Source organism: Myiozetetes cayanensis, unplaced genomic scaffold (genome assembly GCF_022539395.1).
Source record: "Myiozetetes cayanensis isolate MyiCay16 unplaced genomic scaffold, myiCay2020 scf14, whole genome shotgun sequence".
Taxonomy (NCBI): domain Eukaryota; kingdom Metazoa; phylum Chordata; class Aves; order Passeriformes; family Tyrannidae; genus Myiozetetes; species Myiozetetes cayanensis.
In genome coordinates, this window is record NW_026087048.1 from 18,044,792 (window position 1) to 18,063,853 (window position 19,062).

Genomic DNA, 19,062 nt, shown 5'->3' on the forward strand with positions numbered 1-19,062 from the left:
TCCTGTCAGGATGCCAACTGGCACAACCCTGCAGAGAAAATCCTTCGTTAGTTGCATTAGTACCATTTTTCCATCGTATCCTTCCAAACAATCTCCCAGTCTAACATACTGCCACTGAGGTAAAACACTGTGTCCCTTCTCCCTGGATCTCCAGGTGGCTGCCAGACACCAGCAGGAAGGTACAGCTCTCCATAGCTGCCCTCATTCTTGCCTGGATGCACAAGGAAACTTGGCATCCAAGTTTTGGGGGACTTGACCTATCCCATTCCCAAGGAAGCTTTATTCCTGCCCTTCATTAATGGCACTGAAACAGGAAGTGTGGTACCTTGTGTGACCAAGGGAGATATTCCTGAGGAGCTCCCAGGCTCTTCCTGGAGCTCCCAGCTCTGTTTTTGCTCCAGCTTTCCCTTGGTTATACAAGCTTTTATTTTTGATGCGGCCCTTATAAGGCAAGTCCGTTCTACAGACAGCTTTTCCTTACGTCCCCCTCTTGCCAAGATGATGTCACCTTAAAAAAAGAAACTTGAAAAAGGTTAAACTGTGATCAGGACGAGTGTGTCGCCTGGAACTGTGATCTTTGGCGGAACGAACCCCTGAGGATGGAGAGGGGGAGATGAAGGTGCCGAGCCGGTGCCAGCAGCGCGAAAGGTCGAGGGCTGAATTCTGGTGGAGGGAAGCACGTTGGCAGCGTTGTGCCCACAAAGGCTGAGCAGCCTCTCACCCTCCTCAGAGGAGCCTCCTTGATCCCGGCTCATCGTTTCTTGCAGAGGTAAGAGCTGTATCTTTTGTGCTCCCTTTGCACCTAAAATTACTCTCTGTATCATGGTCTGGATTGATGGATGAAACAAAGGACTCCTCTCTTGGGTTATCCATGCCATACTCAACAGCCTGCCAAGACCTGCGCTTTCCCCCAAGTGCTGCACTTAAAATCTTTTGCATTTTGTCAACAAATACCTTTGTAAACCCATGAACTGTCAAAAAAAACAGCGTGTGGAGGTGGGGAGGAGTTTGTATGACTTGGTGTTGGAGCTGGAGGGAAGGGGAGAGCCTGCCAAGTTCAGCAGTCCAGGGTTGGCCACAGGAGCCCAACACAAATATTTTACTAACAGAATTATTTTAACTTTATTTTAATGGAGGTTTAAGCTGTTTGTTCAACCTGAAATGGTTTTAAAGCAGCATGTTTCCATATGCTGCTCTCAGTTAGTTGAAGACAACTTGAAATGTTAATTGGCTTTATCTGGGAGGGGAATGAGGATTTGACACGATGGGTTCCTGTAACGTCCTCCTGGGGACACCAACACAATTCATCTCATGCTGCTCATGGTGCAGAGGTGAGGGAGGTCCCTTGGTGACCTCTGCCTCCCCTGTGCCACTGCCAGGCCTCCACCTCCACAGGCTGCAGTCCCATCATAGGTGACATCGGAGTGGTGGCCTGGCCCGGTGGCAGGGGACAAATGAGGACAAGGCCCATCCATCTGGCCATGGGTGCGAGTTGGGGTTGTCTGGTTTGTTTTGGTTTGTGGTTGCATTGAGGGGTTTATTCTCAAAAGAGGGAACTGTTTTGAAAGTGCTGAGAACTTGGCGAGGGTCAGCACGGAGGTATTTGAGGCATCCCGGCTGGTATTCCCTTCCGCTCCATCCTGGCCGGGACGGCACAGGGAGCCCAAAGCCTGACCCACGGGTGGGAGACCAGCTGACCACAGTCTGGGTTTGCTGCTGCCCTGTCCCCCAGCGCTGTGGTCACACAGGGGAGCTCTGTGCTCTCCAGGCACCCCCAGAGCTGGTGCTGAGGGTCAGCAACCTTCCACTCCAGGCAGTGGGATCTCATGGGAACAGCTCCTCTGGCTTTGGAGCTCTGCAGGCCTGGCATCACCATGCAAGGGTGCTGCTCCTTCCCTTTTTGTACCCTCTGTACTTCCAAGCTCTGCCGTGTCCTCAAAAGACCCTGACTTGGTTCAAACGAGCCTCTGACAAGAGCCAGCACCTGCCACCCCTTTGGGTCTCGGGGGGATGATGAATGGTTCTCAGGTCCCAGAAAACCCTCAGTGCATTAAGCACCTGATGCCCAGGAGCTGCTTTCCTTGACCCCCCATCTCCCGTTCTCCTCCCAGGACCCTGCTGTGGCCACATAGATATCCCAGGGGAGCACAGGGCTGTGTGGGAACCACACTCCTACGTACAGCTCTGAAATGGAGCCGCAGCTGAAAAAGCATTCAGGGGCAGGAGTGAGTCCTGACATGGATCTCTGCTAGGAGGTATTATCCTTCAGAAGGAGGAGGGGGGGGAAACCAAACCCAAGAATAATGAAAACTCAGTAATGAGAAGCTTTTCTATAGCTTTCCTTTTAATTCTGGGATATAATAAATATCCCATCAGGGCAGAGAGGAGGTGGGGTCCTGCACGCCCTCAGAGTGCAGTCAGAATAAATAACCCCCCTGTCTGCACCTCTCTGGTACTGTCCTCTGCAGAAGCCACAAAGCCCTGGACATGGTTGGCTCATGAGCCCACGTCTGGCAGGACTTTGCACCCGTGCAGGGCAGGCAGGGCCAGCAGCAAGTGCCTGCAGTCCCTTCCCCTCTGGCAGGTCCAGTGTCACCTTCAAGGTCCAACATGAGGCATCCCTGGACCTGAGCCCGGCTCCACGGAGGAGGAGAGGAGCCCAGGGGAGCAACAAGTGCAGAGCCACGTGCAAGGAGAGCGCCCTGACATGGGATGGGGGACCACCTACGTCGCGATGTCGTGGTCACGTCTCGGCAGCCGCAGGAGGAAGGTCTGCAGGGAGCCACTGCGCGGGAAACCTGCCCGCTCCTTCTTCTTCTTCCAGGTCTCCTCTTCCACGGAGTAGAGGAGCGTCAGCATCTTGTTGACGGTGTAGATGGTGTCCCCCCTGACAACAGCAGTGAACAGGGCTCCCTTGCTGTTCAAGAACTGCCCGGGCAGGGCCGTCCACTGCCGCGACGTCAGGTTGAAGCAGTCGATGACACAGCGCAAGAAGTCGTCGTAGGGGCCGTTGCGCATGACGTAGAGGTTGTCACGGTGGGCCACCATGCAGTGCCCGTAGCTCTGGTGCCGCTTGAGCTCGGTGACGGGGAGCCACTCGTCCCGCTGCGTCTCGTACTCGTAGATGACGGTGGTGTCCAGTGGCTGCCACAGGCAAACGAAGATCTGCCCCAGGGCTTGGGCACAGGGCGCCGCCGTGCTGGGCTGCGGCAGGTCGGAGACGAACGTCCAAGTGCTGGAGGCCACGTCGTACCTCTCCACGGACTTGAGTGAGATCTTCTCGTACTCCCCCCCGATGGCATAGAGGAAGCCCTCGTGGCCCACCAGCCTGACATCGTAGCGTAGCTGGTGAGGGCTGGGGAACTCGCTCCAGGCGTTGGCGTCAGCGTCGTAGCAGAAGCTGCTCTCCACCACCTGCTTGTTGGCCCCGTAGACGCCACCCACGATGTAGATCTTGTTATCCATGGTTGCCATGCCGGCTAGGAACGTGCTGGCGCTCAGCGGCAGGCAGGAGAGGGTCCTCCACGCGTTGGTCTCCTCGTCCAGGTAGCAGATGGTCCTGGACAGGTCCTCCAAGAACTCGAAGGTGGGCGTGTGGGCTCCCACTGCCACAAAGGTGCTGGGCAGGAGGGCTTCCACGTAGGCCAGCAGGTCATCAGAGAGGCAGTCCAGGTACTCCTCCAGCTCAGCGTAGCTGTCCCTGATATAGAGAGCGGCGCAGTGGAAGAGATCCAGGAGGCCGAATATGGCAGCGGCTTGGTACAGCAGGATGCAGTTGTCGGAGTTGATGGAGTGGATCAAGTACTTGGCCAAGGGCTTCACCTGCAGGAAGGCAGCACACTTCACTGCCTGGAGGGTCTCCTCACTGCCAAGGATGGGCCTCTCGCCCTCCAGCACCCGCAGCATGGCGAGGAACCCGGCCGCGCTCAGCTCCCCCAGCCCGATCTCCTCCTGCGTGCTCTCCCTCATGCCCGAGCGGAAGAGGGCACGGAAGTACTCACTGCTCTCCACCAGCAGGGTCTTCTCCACACAGAACAACTGCTCCTCCACCCGGATACGCACCCGCTGTGGGGGCCCTGCCCCAGAGCCTTCCTCCTCCGGGGTCATCCTCTCCTGGGGGTCAGCAGCTCTCAGGGGTGGGGAAGCAGCCGATGCCCCTCCGTGCCGTGTCCCAGCACAGCCCCCTCCTGCCCCCTCCACCCTTTGATGCCTTTGCTGCGCTGCCCGGTGGCCTTGTAACATAAATACCTTGGGCTAAAGATAGCTGAGCTCGTGACCGGGGCCCTTCAAAGGCATCCGCCGGGCTCAGCTGCCCACCCAAACTCAGGCAGGGCTCCGGCATCACCGGCCAGGCTGGGCACGGCAGAGGTGCCCGGATCATCCCATGGGGTGTGCCTGGCCGCTCCTGGGAAACCAGTTTTGCTCTCCCCACTCTCGGGCATCCTCATTGCAATACCCTAAAGAGATGGTTCCCATCCCGGGGGGTTGTGGGGAAGGCAACATGTCTGCACAGCTGGGAAGAGCACGTTATCACAGTATTCTATTTTATTTTCCCTTAAAAGTGGAGTTTATGGCCACAGGGAGGTAAACAACATCAGCAAACGTTGGTGCCATCCAGCCTGGCTGTGGGAGGAAGGGGACTTGGCTGCCACAGGAGGGAGAGAGGGAAGAGGCATCAGCAACCCAGGCAGCATCCAGCCCAGGCATAAGGAGCCATAAGCCAGGCTGTGCTTCAGCTGGGGATCTCAAGGTGAGGAAAAGGAAGTGCAGTGACCCCTTTTCAGCAAAAAACTGGCCTCAGGGCTCACCTGCTCCCTGTGACACTCAGCTGTGGGCAGAGATAAACCCCTGTGACTGACACAGAGGTTGGTAGTGAAGAAAAGTGACATTTGTGGCATGTTGCTCCAAAGCTGCTATTCACAGCTTTTCCTGGCTAGAAATCCCATTTCACCTCTGCCGTGGGGTGCCGAGGAGAGGGCCAACAACAGGGCTCACCTGAGAGGCTACTTCCCAGGTCTCCCCATCACCACCTGCAGCCAGCCTTTAGTTTTGATGAAGAATTTAACCTGAGTAGCCCACCCTGTTGAAGGTCTATTCTTCCCTCCATCCTTAGCCCCTCATCCCAGCACCCAGGAACAGTCAGGGCAGCGCAGGATGGGAAAGCCAATGTGCCAGGGTCGTGGCACCAGCAAGTCCCCCAAAAATCTTAGTTTAGGGGAGAAGGGAAGAGCTTTGCACTTATGCTGCTGTCATTGATTCTCATGGATACCCAGCTCAAAATACCACATTTAGGTCCGATTGCTTTTAAGCCTCTTTGACCTGTGTCCAAAGCGGGTCTGGGATCCAGGGGTCCCCAGAGGGGCTCTGCTTCCTGCAGGGGAGTGATCCCCGTGATCCCCATCCTCCCCATCCCTGGGTCTTGCACGGACTTCTACGCTCCCAGACTATTTTGGGAGGGTTTAAAAATATCCTGCCTGCATTAATGGGCACTATTCCCAATGGCGCAGCAGCCCCGCGTGGACACGGAGCAGCCCTCACCCCCCAGCCTCGGATATGGCCCCCCAGAAGCCTCTCGGGGCCGGCCCAGGGGCTGTATCCTGCGGTCCCGGGCACTGAGCCCCATCCCAAATGGCTCTGATCGCCATGACAACGCTGACTTCAGCCTCTGCCACCTACTCAGGCTCAGAGACACTGGGTGCTGGCTGATGGATTGGTGCGGGCACTGGTGAGTGCTCCCCGGGCTCCCTTTTCCCCTTGGGATCGAGTCTTTTGGGTGGGAAAAGGGTATTCCCCCCCCACACGCAAAACTTTGCTGGCAGCATAAGGTGTCTGTGCTTTAATGCATCCGACGGAGCCGGGCAGGTGGTGGGCAGGGCGGCTGGACGGGCAGCATCGCTCCGGGGTGCTGGTCCTGCCTGCCGGAGGTGTGATGAGTGCACCGGCCTCGGTCAGGGCAGCGGGACCAGGCTTGCGCTTCCTGGGGACACATCGAGGAGCTGGGAACACGGCGAAGTGTTGGGGGCTTAGGAAGATGCCTGGACACATCAAGGTGCCGGGACACGGCGCGGTGGCGCGGGGGTCCCTGCCCGAAGCCCCGGCAGCGCGGGGGGCCGGAGTGCCGTGCCGGGGGGACCGTCCTCGGGGTGGCCGGGGCAGCGTGTCCAGCCCCGCGGCGGGGCCGCTTTCCTTACAAGGAGTTTGGCCGGAGCCCGAGCAGGGGAGCCGCGCTCGCCTCCTCCCGCCTCATTCATCGCAGCCCCGGCCGTGCAGGGGCCGCTGCTCCCCCGGCCCCGCCATCGCCCCCGGCCCCGCCATCGCCCCCGGCCAGCCCCGCGTCCCCTCCGGCCCTGGCTTTTAAGGTGGGAGGCTGCGTTTCTCTTCTCTTTCTGGGACGTGAAGGGTGGGCGGAGGGCTGGGGAGTGGTCCCTGTATTTCGGTGAGGTGCTGGCCGCCAGCGTAGGATGGGGATGCCGGCCACCCTGGCTCCAGGATGCGGGGGTTTTCCTCCCCCGTGCTGCTGAGCCCCCTGTTGCTCAGGCTGGGGCACCCCACGAGCCAGGCAGTGAGAAGGTCCTCAGCCGGCACGGTAGCGGGTGTCCCACGTCCCTCCCTCTCTCCCGCAGGACCGAGGATGTCCTCGATGTTCGGCAAACCCCGAGCCAGCGGCGAGCGGCCGCCCCAGAGCCCCCTCCCCGAGTGCAACGTGGCCATCCTGGGGTGCCGAGGGGCCGGCAAGTCAGGTGAGACAGGCGCCCACCACTACGGGGATGGCCGGGCACCGGGGGGGGCTGCCAGGGTGGCAGTGCCATGGGGGGACACCTTCCTCATCTGCCTCTTTCACCCCCTGCAGCCCTGACCGTGAAGTTTCTAACCAAGAGGTTCATCAGCGAATATGATCCCAACTTGGGTAAGACTCTGTCGTCCCATGGAGTATCCTTCCCATCTCCCACGTTTCCCACAAATATGGCATTTAGGGGGGAAAAAACCCCAACCCACTCAAAATGATACAAAAAACAAGAAGGAGGACTGGATTTGACCCAAACCCACTTGTAAAATCAGAGGTGAAAGCAGTGCCCTCTCTCTCTCTGTGGGCAGATCCCACGGGGGAACGTCGGCTCCTCGCACTGCCCTGAAGAAACCAAAAGCTGAATTCTTGGGGCTCCCTGGGGAGCTTCTGGTGCCTCCTGCTCACCCCAGGGGTGTCAGGCAAGGGAAGGGCTGGGGGAATGAGGGGGGTTCAGAGTGAGCGACCCTGGGGGCTGAGTTTTGCAGCAAGCAGTTCTGGGCATTTTTTTTTCCACTCATTTGAGTAATTAATAACTATTTTTCTGGGCCTGACTCCAGGGCACAGGGAAGAACCATAAATGATTTATCGGGGACATTAGGGAGATATGGACCTTGTCCAGGAACCGACTACAGCCCCTAATAATTCAGTGACTCTTAGGAAAGAAGGATAAAGCCTTTCCTCCTCAGATATTTTTGGGAATGTGGTTTCATCTTCCCACGTCAAAACCTTTCCGAAACACATCCATTAGGAGCTGGCCCAGAGAAAGCATCTTTCTCCCAGGGGAATGGCTCAACAGCTCTCCCTGCCTGCCCTGCTTCCAAAAGAAAGGGCCATTCCTCTCGCCTGATTTATTGGGAAACAGCCCCATGTCAAGCCCCCAGCTCGCTTTATCTCTTCAGGCTGAGGCTTTTAGATAAGGGCTGAGCCCCGGGTGCCTGTTGTGCCGGGCTCCTTCTTCTCCCTCCTTCTCCTGCTGGAGCTCACGCTTGTGGCACGCAGGGGGAAATGAGCACTCCTAGCTGGGCTTGCCCAGCAGCATCACCACCAGTCTCCCAAAATCACATTGTCTCAGGAAGGAGCAAAGTGTGAGGCGTCAGTGGAGGATACTCCTCATCAGGGCTGAGATTGTTCCACAGCGTCCCAAGCATCCGGCGCTTTGCCTGGCTTTGGAGAAGATGGGGCTCATCCCAGCTCATCCTCACAACCACCCTTCTCCTTGCAGAGGACACCTACACCTCGGAGGAGCTGGTGGACCAGCAACCTGTGCTGCTGAAGGTGATGGACACCGCTGACCAGGTGAGGCACCGGCGCATCGCTGGTGTGATCCACCTGGATCGTGGCTGGACCAGGTCTGGATCATGGCTGGACCAGGTTTGGATCATGGCTGGACCACGGCTCAGCCGCTCCTCTCACCCCCAGGATGGCCCCGAGAACTGCGAGCGCTACCTGCGCTGGGCCAGCGCCTTCCTGGTCGTCTACAGCATCGACGACAGGAGGAGTTTCGAGGGCTGCCAGCGCTACCTCGAGGTGCTCGCCCTGCATGCACGGGGCTGCCAGCACCGCTGCCCCGTGCTCCTGCTGGGAAACAAGCTGGACATGGACCAGTACAGGTATGGGGCTGTTCCCTGGGAGACAGAGCTCACAGATCCTCCCATCCCTCCATCTGGGATGCAAAACCCAAATCTGATTTTTTTTCAAGGGTGTTTCCACACCCGTTAGTGTTTGCCACGTCCTCCCACATCTCCGAGGTTCCTGCTCTCCTGCCCAGGGGATGATGTGTTTATTTTGAGCCCGTTGGTATTTTTCAGCGGGATGTTTTTCGGCCATGTGGTGAGGCAGCGTCAGCACCCCTGGCAGGGCTCGAGCCAGAGTAGCCCCTCTGGACATGCCCTTCCTTTCTCTGGAGTCCTCTGGTTCCGGCCCCACTGCCAGGACTGGATGTGCCTGATGTGTTTTTCTGGCCTTTTGTGCCGCTCTGTGGTCCCTCAGGTCCCTGAGTCACGCGTGTTGCTGAACCCCCTGTGTTCCCAGCATGGAGGTGTCTCCCCACAGAGGGGTCTCCTCCACATTTCCCAGTGTACGGCCATCACACCCACCCCTAGGTCCCTGGCACACATCCCCAGCAGTGTGATTCCCCAGGGACCACACACAGCTCATTACTATGGGATTTCAGGAAAGGCAAAACTCTTTTGGACTCAGAGGGTGACAAGAGGGTGCTTCCCTGGCGCCCAGGGGAAGCAGGCGTGGGATGCAGGGTCCGCTGCCTGCAGCCTTTTCGGGAGGCTGCAGTGCCCCAATGGGTCCTGCAGCCAATGCCCTCCGCTCTCGCCAGGCAGGTGCCCTCAGCCGAAGGGATGTCCCTGGCCAGCAGGTTCGGGTGCCTGTTCCACGAGGTGTCAGCGTGCCAGGACTTCGCGGGGGTGCAGCACGTCTTCCACGAGGCCGTGCGGGCCGTGCGGCGCCGGGCCGAGGGGAACCCGCCCGCCCGGCCGCTCCTCATCACCGAGGAGCGCCCCTGCCCGCCCGTGGCCGCGGCCCTGGCCCTGCCCACCCACCACGGCCTGGCCACCTGCACCCTCAACACCCTCTCCACCGTCAACTACAAGGAGATCCCCTCGGTGGCCCAGGCCAAGCTGGTCACCGTCAAGTCCTCGCGGGCTCAGAGCAAGAGGAAGGCTCCCACGCTCACCTTGCTGAAAGGCTTCAAGATATTTTAGGACGCGTCCCTGCGGGCCGTGGAGAGGGAGGAGAGAGATGCTCACCCATCCCCCTGGCTCTGCAAGGGCTGAGACCTTCTGTGAGGGACTCACGGGCACCGCAGCAGCTGCTGGCAGGTGGTGGCCCTGGTCTCTGTGCCAGTGCAGGGCCAGCAGTGGCAACGTGGCGAGCAGGAGGGTGCTGAGAGCCCAACATGTGGCGTGGCTCTGCCTGCCCCTGCCCAGCACTGCTGTGGTGTTTGCACCCTGTCCTGCCACCGGCACCGGGGCCGGCTCGGTTTTCCATGAGGATCCAGCAGCTCCTGGAGGAGCCGGAGCCACAGGCACCACTGGGAGGGCAAGGGCCGTCCCCAGGGCCCCCAGCCAGCTTGGGCACCTGGCACACAGCGACAGGAGTCCAGGAGGGGGCAATTAATCATTAATCCAGCATGGAGGAACCCATCTCATTCATCCCACGGGTCACCGACTGAGCAATAAGTAGGAGGACTTTTCATTTTATTTCAAATCCAAATAAAAAAGGTGCAGATGCTGTTTCAGCTGACTAAAGGCCTCAGGTGGCCTGAAACTGATTCCCACACAGTGAACTAAGTCACACCAAAACTGCTGCTTTTTTAATCAACTTTTTACACTGTAGTGTCCCTTTCCAAAGGCTTTGCAAAGGAGACTCTTCACTGAGGAGGACATGGTCTGAAAAGCCTTTGTTGAAAAGAGTGATGTATTTCCAAAAATGTCATAAATTATTTCATGGCTTCTACATGTGCCCAGTGAAGGGCATGAGGGGAATCCTGGAGCACACCAGGCTCTGCCTCTGCCCGAGCCAGGGCCAAGGGCTGGGTGTTTGGTTTCAGGCCCTCTATCAGGTTAAATGTTCTGCTTCTCCCTGGAGTTGCAGTTACTCTGCAGAGTAAAATATCCACGTGTATATTTGTACATATCCATATATATATATATATGACCTTACTGACAGAGAGAGATTCAATATGGGATTTCGATCAACCACTTTGGAAAGTATTTTAATAAAGATGATCTCTGAAAAGAACAAAAGTGCCTCAGCTTCAGTGTGGCTGTTTTCCTGACGGGAAGTGGCTGACTGCAGGACAAGCCTCCCACCTCCTGCCCTGGCCCAGCTCCCAGCTGTTTGCAGCACCTGAGGGAAGGGGTGAAGCTGGTGCCAGAGGGAAGGCTGGAGGCAGCCAAGACCTGCAGGGGAACATCAGCCAGGCAAGAGCTGAGCTGGGGAGGTAGGGGTTGCCTCGAGCCCAGGGCCTCTCCTCTGGGTGCAACTCTGCTGTTTTCTTCTCTTTGTCTGTTCTTTCCCCAGGCTGAACTGCATTTTTAAACTTCCATCCCTACAAAATGAGATATTCCAGTACCTTCCTTAGGGCCTATATGGTCTGACTTCAGCTGCTGCTATAGGGCCTCCTCAGACGAATCCGTGTACAGGGACGTGACGGTCCCGTCCTTCCACTGGACCATCACTTCCCCTGGTCTCTGGTCCTGGGGCACTGGCTCCTGTTTCTGTGGCTCAGCTGGCCTGTATTCCTGCACAGGTATCAGGGCTTTCTTGGCATCCAGCTCAGCCTGCAGCGGGGTTTGCCCTGCATCTCTGCTCATGAGGATCTTCCTTTTCCTGCAGGGAAGGCACAACAAGGCCACGTGGAGTGAAGCAGCAAGCCCAGCCCACTTCTGGGGGCAAGTGCCCCGGTGATTGTCACAGCCCTCATTTTGCACCGTGTCCCTGGAACACACCAGGGCAAACCCCAGCAGCTGCACCCTGTCAGGTGAGTGCTCTGAAGTGCTGGAGCACACACAGCTGTGGGATTCCCACTTGGAGAGCACAGAGCTCCCGATGCCAGGAGCAGCACCCAGCCAGCACTAGAGGGAGAGCTTGGCAGGCTCAGAGCATTAGCTCTCCTCTCCTCTGAAGATGACAGCTCTGACCCAGAGGTAAGTTTTCATGCTGTAGCAAACAGTGAGTTGCTCCTCAGCTGCAGAGTTGTTGTGCAGCAACAGGGGAACAGCGTGGAATGCTGATGGGGAAAGGCTGGGAGTCCTGTCCAGAGCCTCTGCACGTGTGGGAGGGCACCTCACACCACACAGTTATGGTCACTTCCCTCCCAGCAGCCCTGTTGGGCTGGGCAGAGCTGTGCAGACCCTTCACTGCTGAGGATCCAGGGCTTGGAGAAGGGAAGTGGCTTGTTCCAAGTGACACATTGGGAGAGCAGGGATCAGGCAAGATTTTCTAAAAAAATATCCTTCAAAGGGAGTTTGTCTTTGCTTTTCTCCCCATCAATCAGGGCTTGTCCTGCCCTGCTAAACCCCTGTGTCTATCTGCTTGGAAGGGAGAGTCAGCACACCACCACACACCAAAAGATCCCCAGATTTTCCCACCTCACCTGTTTCGCATGATGTTAATGGTCAGGAGAACAAGACCCAAAATGAAGGTTGCGAGGGACAGCGCAAGGACAGAGTAATTCCATGTGGAGGCTGGGGAAAGCAGAGAGGCAGCGTTAGCAGGCACAGCACAGTGTGATCCACAGAGCACAGCCAGGCATTTCCTGAGGACACCCAGGATGCTCCATCCTGGACTCCGTCCTTGATTTTTGTGGCTTTGAAGTTGATCCTCGTGTCACTGACCCCCTCATATCAATCTGCTCCCTCCACCCTGCCAAAATCACCGGTCACCCCAGACCTTTGCTCTCTTGGCAGGCTCTGCCTGCAGAGAGGCCGAATCCTGCTTTGGGAGGAGACATTATCTCAGCAAATCCTCCTGCCTGTCTTCACCCATGGCCTGCTTCTTCTCACCAGAGGTGAGACTGAGGCTTTGTGTGTCTGGGGTAAATCCCCTCCTTGGGTAATTCCCTCGGGCATCTCTGTTAGGCAGGAGAGTTAACAGCCAAGGGCTGTGTCTCAGCACAGGAACACCAACAGCACTTACGGTCTTCTCTGCGGAAGAACCAGAGCAGCTCCTCCAGCTGTTGCTGGTCCATGCCCGGTGGAAGGGTGGCATTGCCTGTTGTGTGCTCCTGCACCTGTGGGCTGGTCAGGGCAGCTGGGAAGTATCTGTGATGCCCTGCCTTGGCTGGGGAGGAAAGAGCAGAAAGATGCAATGGTCACTCACTGGAGCCTGTCAGATTGGAGATGACCCTCCCCTTCACTCCCAGCGTTGCCCAGCACGTCTCTCCAAGCAGGCAGAACCCAGCCCTGAGGGCACAGCCTGACCTCATCACGCACAGAGAAGTGGAGAGCATTTTTGGCTGCAGACCCCACTATGGTGGAGCACCAGGGTTGGAAAGGCCCCAGGATGCTGGCAGGGCCTGTTCACGTTCCCCAGCAGTGCAGGTGTCCCCACCACTGGTCCCTGGGCGAGCAGCACTCACCGGTTTTCTCCTCGCACACGCTCCTGTCCGCAGCATCCTGCCACTGGGCCTTGAGGCCTCTCACATCACTGAGAGCAACTCCTTTCCTGCTTGCCACCAGGTAGCTCTGGCTGGTGCCCAGAGGTGAGAGCAGAGAGTTGGAGCAGTCCCAGCTCGTGTAGGCTGTGCTGGCACAGAGACTTGTCTGCACTCTGTCAGCCCCCGACACGGAGAGGCAGCTCTGCGTGCCGTGATTCACCAAAGAGTCGCCTTGCCACGACCAGTCCTGGAAATCTGACTCTGGATTACAGTTCTCCAGCAATAAATTCCTATTTATTGGGCTGGCTTGTAAACACAGGTTGAATTTAGCATTTTTTATCAGAAAAGCTTCAGTGCCTGCAAAGAAAACAACATATGAGTGTGGCCAACCCCAAAGCGCAGGACACACACACACACAAGTGCAAATGGGAATGACACCCAGGTCTGGGACTTGGGGTCAACTTTTCCGATGGCTGAGCCAGGCTGTTGCTGGTGTATAATGAGGAAAATGGGTCCAGAGAGAGGAAGAAACCATATTTCCAGAAAGTTAAGGTCTTTGCACATGTCACCTACTTCACCCACACCATTATCCTCTAAGCCAAGACTCTACCTTGCAGCAGGAAAAATGGGATTATCCAGAAGATCTTCATGTTTGTATATGCAGCTGGAATGGATTGCATCTTCACCAGTGTTTCTTCAGTGTGCAGATGCCTGGGAAAGAGAGAAAGAAACTAAGGAGCTGAGGGATAACCTGATTCCCTCTCTGCTCCAGCTCTGTGTTCAGAGGGGGACCTCATGCACCCCTGCAGCTGTGGTGTGTTTTCTTCTGTGAACGTGAGTCTGAGCTGCCAGGACAGGGTGCAGAAATCTGGGAGCCACTGAGGTGACAGAGAGTGGGTGTGGCACAGGGTCTGCTGCCTGGGGTTGGGCCCCTTGCCGAGGTGACCCCATGAGCTGTGAGCTCAGCTGCTGTGAGCCAGCCCCTCAACAAACTGTCTAAGCTTCCCTCCTTGCTCCCCTGACACCATCCATAGAGAGCACATGCTTTGGACAGTGCCTACCTGCTGCCAATCCATGGGTGGAAGAATAAGGGTGTGGAGATGAGGAAGTGGAGGGCTGAGCTCCAAGAAGAGGCAAGGCCAGCTTGCCATCAAGGTTAGGGTGTCTCCCATCCCTCAGGGACGCAGAAAGCTCCTCCTTGACCTTTAGTCCCTCATTTGCCAATGGCATCAATCCAGCTTTTATGGCTGCTTGTCCGAATTATTTCTTAAGCCTCCTCTGGAGGGACCTGCCCTGAGCAGGGGTTCCTGTCTGTCCACTGTGAGTTGGTGAGATGTTTACCTGGCTCTCCCCAGCCCACGGCTCACTGGCCTCACCTGAACCATCACGCACTGGCAGGTCAACGACACCACAACACACGTGCACTCTGGCCCCGCAGGCCATTAATTATTATATGAATGCTATTACGACAGCCCAGTACTCTCAACTTTCACCTGCCTTTACCGTGTGGCCTGGAACTGTCTGAAACTGTTCCCTGGAAATTGCTCATGGCCATGTTCCACCCCTCCAGGCGTGTCAGCAGCGCTGCTGCTGACTCCTCGGGGAAGCATTTGTCCCCTCGGTTATAGACCTAATGATTGCTACTATTTAGCCCCCATTCTCGATGTCTTCACAATTCAAAGTTCACATTTTATAATCAACCAGGCATGCAGGCTTGCTCCCTACTGCCAGAAAAACCACCTGCTAGCAATTCTTTGAGGAGGGGACTCTCAAGAACGTACGTGGTCGGCTTTGTATTTCAGAAAATGTGGGTAAAGCTGCTCCCCGCAGCGAGATGTGCCAATCGCCTTCCCGTCTGGGTAACCTTTAGCTTGTTCACATGGATCACCCCTCACAAAGGAGGAAATAAAGTCTTGGTGCCAATGAAAATAAGTTACAACTCGGCTACACCCTAATAAGAAGTGGCACTTGAATGTGTTAAATCTTGCTGTGCAAGGCTTCTGACTAATCATTTGGCCGAACAGAAATATTTGACAAGCATGGTGCTGATTTTCTCCTGAGGTGTTTCATAACTTGTGGGCCACCTCCTGATGTCCATGCACAGCAGGGGTGCTGGAAAGCTGCTGGAAGTACTTCACTGCTTCATAAAGTAGTGACCAACTGCCAAGTCTCCCCAGAGGTGGGAGGCCAGAACTTCTCAGGTACAACACAGCAGCAGAACGGATATTTATTGTGCCTTAACAGGAAATTTCGGTAAAGTACTTTAAAGGAAACTTCTCTTATTTTACAGATCTTTTACCTCTACATCACACTAACCAAACTAGTTTCATTCATCAAAGCTCCAAAACAGTGTTCTCAGGCCAGTGCATCTACCCCAGAGGAGAGCCTGAGCAGGATCCAGAACTCTGCCTGCACCACCAGCTTCCCAGTAAGGAAACAGCAAGCCCCAAAATTCTGATGAGTTTGGATCTTCCACCCTGAAAGAGAGATTTTCAGAGACATCTCCTCCAGCCTCCCCCACACAGCTGTTCTGTCCTGCTGCCCACACCCCAGTGTGGGTGAGCACTGCTCCACCAGAGGAGCTGGGAGAGCGTGGGGGATGTTCCTCTCCATCGCTGCCTGCACATCTCAGCAGTGACTCTGGCTGCTGAGGGATGAGGATGAGCCCTTGGATCCTACAACTCCAAGCTGCAGACTTTGGTCTCCTATCCCTCTGGAGACACCCAAGACCCTTCTGAGGTTGCTTCCCAACTCAGGTACTACACGGGAAGCTCACATGAGAGAGAGCTGGTGCATTTATGCTTGTGTGGAAGGAAGCAGAAAGAACAGAGACCAGGACCTCTCAAGGAAAAATTTTACCTGTGTTGAGTTCATATTTACACCTGGACATTTCTGTAATTTTTTTCTTTTGCAAATGGTATTTTCACATCAAAAGCTGCAAAGTCTGTATGCTGTGTGTATTTTAGGAACAGAGAGTTATTCACCATATCTGTCCTAAATCCTCCTAAGGATCTGTGGACTTTGGCAGCGTTCAATGAAGTCTCAAGAAATCACAGAAAAAATGGCAAGTGACTGCTTTTTTTTGCTCTGTGCATTGATCCCAGCACTTAAATGATAAAATCCTCTCTCATAATGAAAGCCCTTGGAGATCTGAGAGCCACCACATGCAGAAGGCAGAGCTGAGGGACTGGGGCTCTAAAGTTTGGCACAACCCAGTGAGAGGCCTGTGCCATGTGGGAACATGGGAACACACATGTCCCCGGCTGCACGTGGACTCCTTCCAGCCAGGGCACAGCACGTGGTGCTGTGAAGCCACCCTGTGCTTTTGATGGTGGTTTTTGCCAGGTCTAATATTCACAGTTGCTCACCAAGACACGTCGCCCTCACCCTGCAAATGAGAAGTCTTTGGATAGGTACTATATTGATATAAGTAAAGATGGGGAATAATCTTCTGGAAAGACCATCAATGATAATATCCCTCTGGACTCTCTGCTCAATACTCACTGCACAGTGTGGGACAATGCATTTAGAACATACCAGTCTTTCTAAAAACAGTCTCCTCTTGTCATCCAGACTCTCTCTGGTGATCATCTTATCTTAACTGGTGGCATTAAAATGCGTCAGTTATTCCAAATACAGTATAAAAGTGGGATGCTCTGTCTTTGGGATTCATAGAGGATATACAGTGGCACACCAGAGAGATGCAGATGGATGGGTTGGTTTATAGAAGTACATTAAGCACTGAGTTCCATGAAAGAACACAAGAAAAAGTGCTTAATATTTAAAATATTAAAGCAAGAAGGCAGTCTCTGCTCTTTGTTGACCATTGTAAAGTCAAAAGTTAAAGAGCAAATCTGAGTTATAATATAAATTTTCCTTTGACTGCTTCCCAGGCTTTTATAGGCAGGAGTTATCCCAGCCTGCTTCTCACTTGCTATTCAGACAGCCTCTCCTTAAACAGCCTTCACTTAAAATTTCCAAGGATTTCAGCTTTCTAGCTGGAATAAATAAATAAATAAGCCTTTCTTTAGCTGTAAATTAACCCAGCAGCTGGAGCAGCAGGAATGCCCGTTGATCTCCACTAACTCACCAGAAACAGGCAGTTCCCAGCAGGGAGGAAGCTACATCTCTTCTTTCAGCCCTGCCATCCCAAGACGTCTCCCCCGAGCTCCCGCCAGTGGCGATGTCACCGTGGCAATGCAGTGACAAGGTTTCCTGTCCTCCAGCTCGGGATGTGCTGCGAGCTGTGATTCACTCTGCTCCTGAGTCATGTGTGAAGGCCAGTCCAAGAGGTGAGGTACACTCCGGCCCCCAAAGAAAACACACCTCTTTAGTGGGACCATTTGCAGCGAGAGGTGAATGACCTTTTCCCAAAGAACGAACTGTAGGAACTTCCAGTCTATTTGCTCAAGCTATTGGCACAATCAGTATTGAAAGAGCACACTGAGTAGAATGACACTCAGTAATAAGTTACCCCGGAGTTAAAGATAATGTTCGCTCCGCCTGCCTCGGTCCTTGTTGCACACAGGAAGTATGTCCTGATAAAACAGTTATTATCCCTCTTTTTATTTTTTTTCTTTTAATGAATGGTTATTCTAAGGCTCTCAAAGTATCTTACCAGAGCAACAAACCTTGCAGGCGAAGCACAAAGCACCTATCAGAGATTCTGCCATCCTGTGTCACAGGTACTGGCAACACCTGGCTAAGTCAATAGTCTGCTAAGAGGCTCTGCAGGCTGATGTGCTGCCTTTTTGTGCCAGCCACGTTGGGAAAGGAGGATTCCTCCTCCCTGAACTACCTGGTTCATGGATGGAACTGCAAACCACATGGGATGCCTCTCAGTGATGGGTTTGGAGCACACAGTTAGCACTAGTTAGATCCAGCTTAACTGGAGATGGGTACAGTGCCCTTATATTTGTCCTGTTCTCAGGGTTTTCCTTGAAATAAAGTGTTCAAGACCAGGTCAGATGGGGCTTGGAGCAACCTCATCTAGTGGAAGGTGTCCCTGCCCCTGGCAAGGGTTTGGAATGAGATGATCTTTAAGGTCCCTTCCAACCCAAACCATTTTAAGATTCTGTGATCTTTGGCGTTGAAGCTTTGCTCCGGTGCAATGAATCCTTTGAATGCTATCTCACATCCCCATCAGAGCTTCCCTGGCTGCCCCTGTGAAATCTCATCCAGCAGACCTGGACTCCCCAAACAGATGTTTTGCTGCTCAACCTCAGCCTGGCAGTGATCGGATGGGAGCTCAGAAATTCATCCTCCAGGGAACAAGAGCTGCTCTCTGCTGGGGGAGGCAGCTCCAGCTGGGACATCCCACCACGCTGTGAATTGTGCTGTCTTTCCTCTTCATTTCAAGCAGGATCATTTAAAAAGTGCCATCACTGTAGGGAGGGCTTTCCCAGTGCCCCTGTGACCTTTGCAGTGCCAGGGAAGAGGTACAGGAAAAGGTCTCACAAGCTGCACAACCGAGTCCTCTGGCTTTGGGAAAAGTGTAAATTAGATGCCTGGCCCCAGAGTAATCTCAGAGTAGAAGGATAGAGATGCTGCCCCTGGTGAATAGGGTGACTGTAATGGGTGGATGGTGACTGCACAGCCCCAGAAGGTTCCTTTTCATCCCAATTTTCTACATGGTCTGATTTATGTATCTGTGTTTTAATTACAAAAAAAATCATTTCCTCCAGTGCTGTGTGGTAGCTGGGCTTGATGGTGTAACCCACATTTCCCTGCCCAAAACCAGGTGGAGAAGCCTGAGCAGAGGACACAGAGCACCTGTGGCTCCTGGGACATCACAGGCACCTCTGCAGCTCCACAGTGACCACCTGGCTCCCATCCTGCCTTGGGCTGTTTGTAGGAAAGGTGTCCAACAGCTCCTCCCATATGGGAGATTCCCATGTCCCTCCTGCAGCCCTTGCAAGCCCAGTGTCCCCCGGGCAGTGGTGAAGCCATGGGCTGCCTCATCTTGCCTCCCTGGGGGAGAGTGGTGTGGGTCAGGGCCAAGCCTCGGTGCATCAGCACAGCAGCTCCTCTTCCACCCATGATAACCCCCCAAAAACAGCAGCAGGATGCAGGGAAGTGGCTGAGCTGGACTCAGCGCGATGTACACGGAAATAAAATGTTTCCCACTGGTTGGAGTTGGCTCTTGTGCCCAGAAATCCCC

At 55.0% G+C, this 19,062-nt stretch overlaps 3 protein-coding genes across 8 annotated transcripts; 1 reads left to right on the forward strand and 2 right to left on the reverse strand.

Moving 5' to 3' along the window:
* Positions 1 to 319: 319 nt before the first annotated feature.
* On the forward strand, positions 320 to 10,548 carry RASL12 (RAS like family 12). 5 transcript variants are annotated; one of them, XM_050309649.1, is made up of 7 exons: positions 320 to 769; positions 4,563 to 4,750; positions 6,624 to 6,740; positions 6,851 to 6,907; positions 8,010 to 8,083; positions 8,207 to 8,397; positions 9,120 to 10,548. In XM_050309649.1, the coding sequence occupies exons 3-7, from the start codon at positions 6,632 to 6,634 to the stop codon at positions 9,502 to 9,504; spliced, it is 816 nt and encodes a 271-aa protein (XP_050165606.1). In that variant the 5' UTR covers positions 320 to 769; positions 4,563 to 4,750; positions 6,624 to 6,631; the 3' UTR covers positions 9,505 to 10,548. The 5 variants fall into 5 exon arrangements, with proteins under 5 accessions (XP_050165606.1, XP_050165604.1, XP_050165607.1 ...); XM_050309647.1 differs by lacking the exon at positions 4,563 to 4,750 and having other exon boundaries at positions 321 to 769; XM_050309650.1 differs by lacking the exons at positions 320 to 769; positions 4,563 to 4,750 and adding an exon at positions 4,932 to 5,725 and having other exon boundaries at positions 9,124 to 10,548.
* On the reverse strand, positions 2,581 to 4,107 carry KBTBD13 (kelch repeat and BTB domain containing 13). Its single transcript, XM_050309642.1, has one exon. It carries the CDS (start codon positions 4,105 to 4,107, stop codon positions 2,725 to 2,727), a length of 1,383 nt encoding a protein of 460 aa, XP_050165599.1. The 3' UTR covers positions 2,581 to 2,724.
* SLC51B (solute carrier family 51 subunit beta) lies at positions 9,983 to 17,224 on the reverse strand. Of its 2 annotated transcripts, XM_050309645.1 has the most exons (7): positions 16,993 to 17,224; positions 13,513 to 13,613; positions 12,885 to 13,259; positions 12,443 to 12,586; positions 11,901 to 11,991; positions 10,878 to 11,134; positions 9,983 to 10,401 (listed from the first exon to the last, which is right to left on the reverse strand). In XM_050309645.1, exons 2-6 carry the CDS (start codon positions 13,580 to 13,582, stop codon positions 10,915 to 10,917), a joined length of 900 nt encoding a protein of 299 aa, XP_050165602.1. In that variant the 5' UTR covers positions 13,583 to 13,613; positions 16,993 to 17,224; the 3' UTR covers positions 9,983 to 10,401; positions 10,878 to 10,914. The 2 variants fall into 2 exon arrangements, with proteins under 2 accessions (XP_050165602.1, XP_050165601.1); XM_050309644.1 differs by having other exon boundaries at positions 9,983 to 11,134; positions 16,993 to 17,220.
* Positions 17,225 to 19,062: the final 1,838 nt, after the last annotated feature.

Excerpts from the sequence above, each read along its gene's own strand:
- KBTBD13 (XM_050309642.1), bottom strand. The coding sequence starts at position 4,107 with ATGACCCCGGAGGAGGAAGGCTCTGGGGCAGGGCCCCCACAGCGGGTG.
- RASL12 (XM_050309649.1), top strand. The coding sequence starts at position 6,632 with ATGTCCTCGATGTTCGGCAAACCCCGAGCCAGCGGCGAGCGGCCGCCC. Across the intron at positions 6,741-6,850 it reads CCGAGGGGCCGGCAAGTCAG|CCCTGACCGTGAAGTTTCTA; the intron begins GTGAGACAGGCG and ends CACCCCCTGCAG. Across the intron at positions 8,084-8,206 it reads TGATGGACACCGCTGACCAG|GATGGCCCCGAGAACTGCGA; the intron begins GTGAGGCACCGG and ends TCTCACCCCCAG.
- SLC51B (XM_050309645.1), bottom strand. The coding sequence starts at position 13,582 with ATGCAATCCATTCCAGCTGCATATACAAACATGAAGATCTTCTGGATA. Across the intron at positions 12,587-12,884 it reads CGTGTGCGAGGAGAAAACCG|CCAAGGCAGGGCATCACAGA; the intron begins GTGAGTGCTGCT and ends TTTCCTCCCCAG. Across the intron at positions 11,992-12,442 it reads GTTCTTCCGCAGAGAAGACC|CCTCCACATGGAATTACTCT; the intron begins GTAAGTGCTGTT and ends TGCTTTCCCCAG.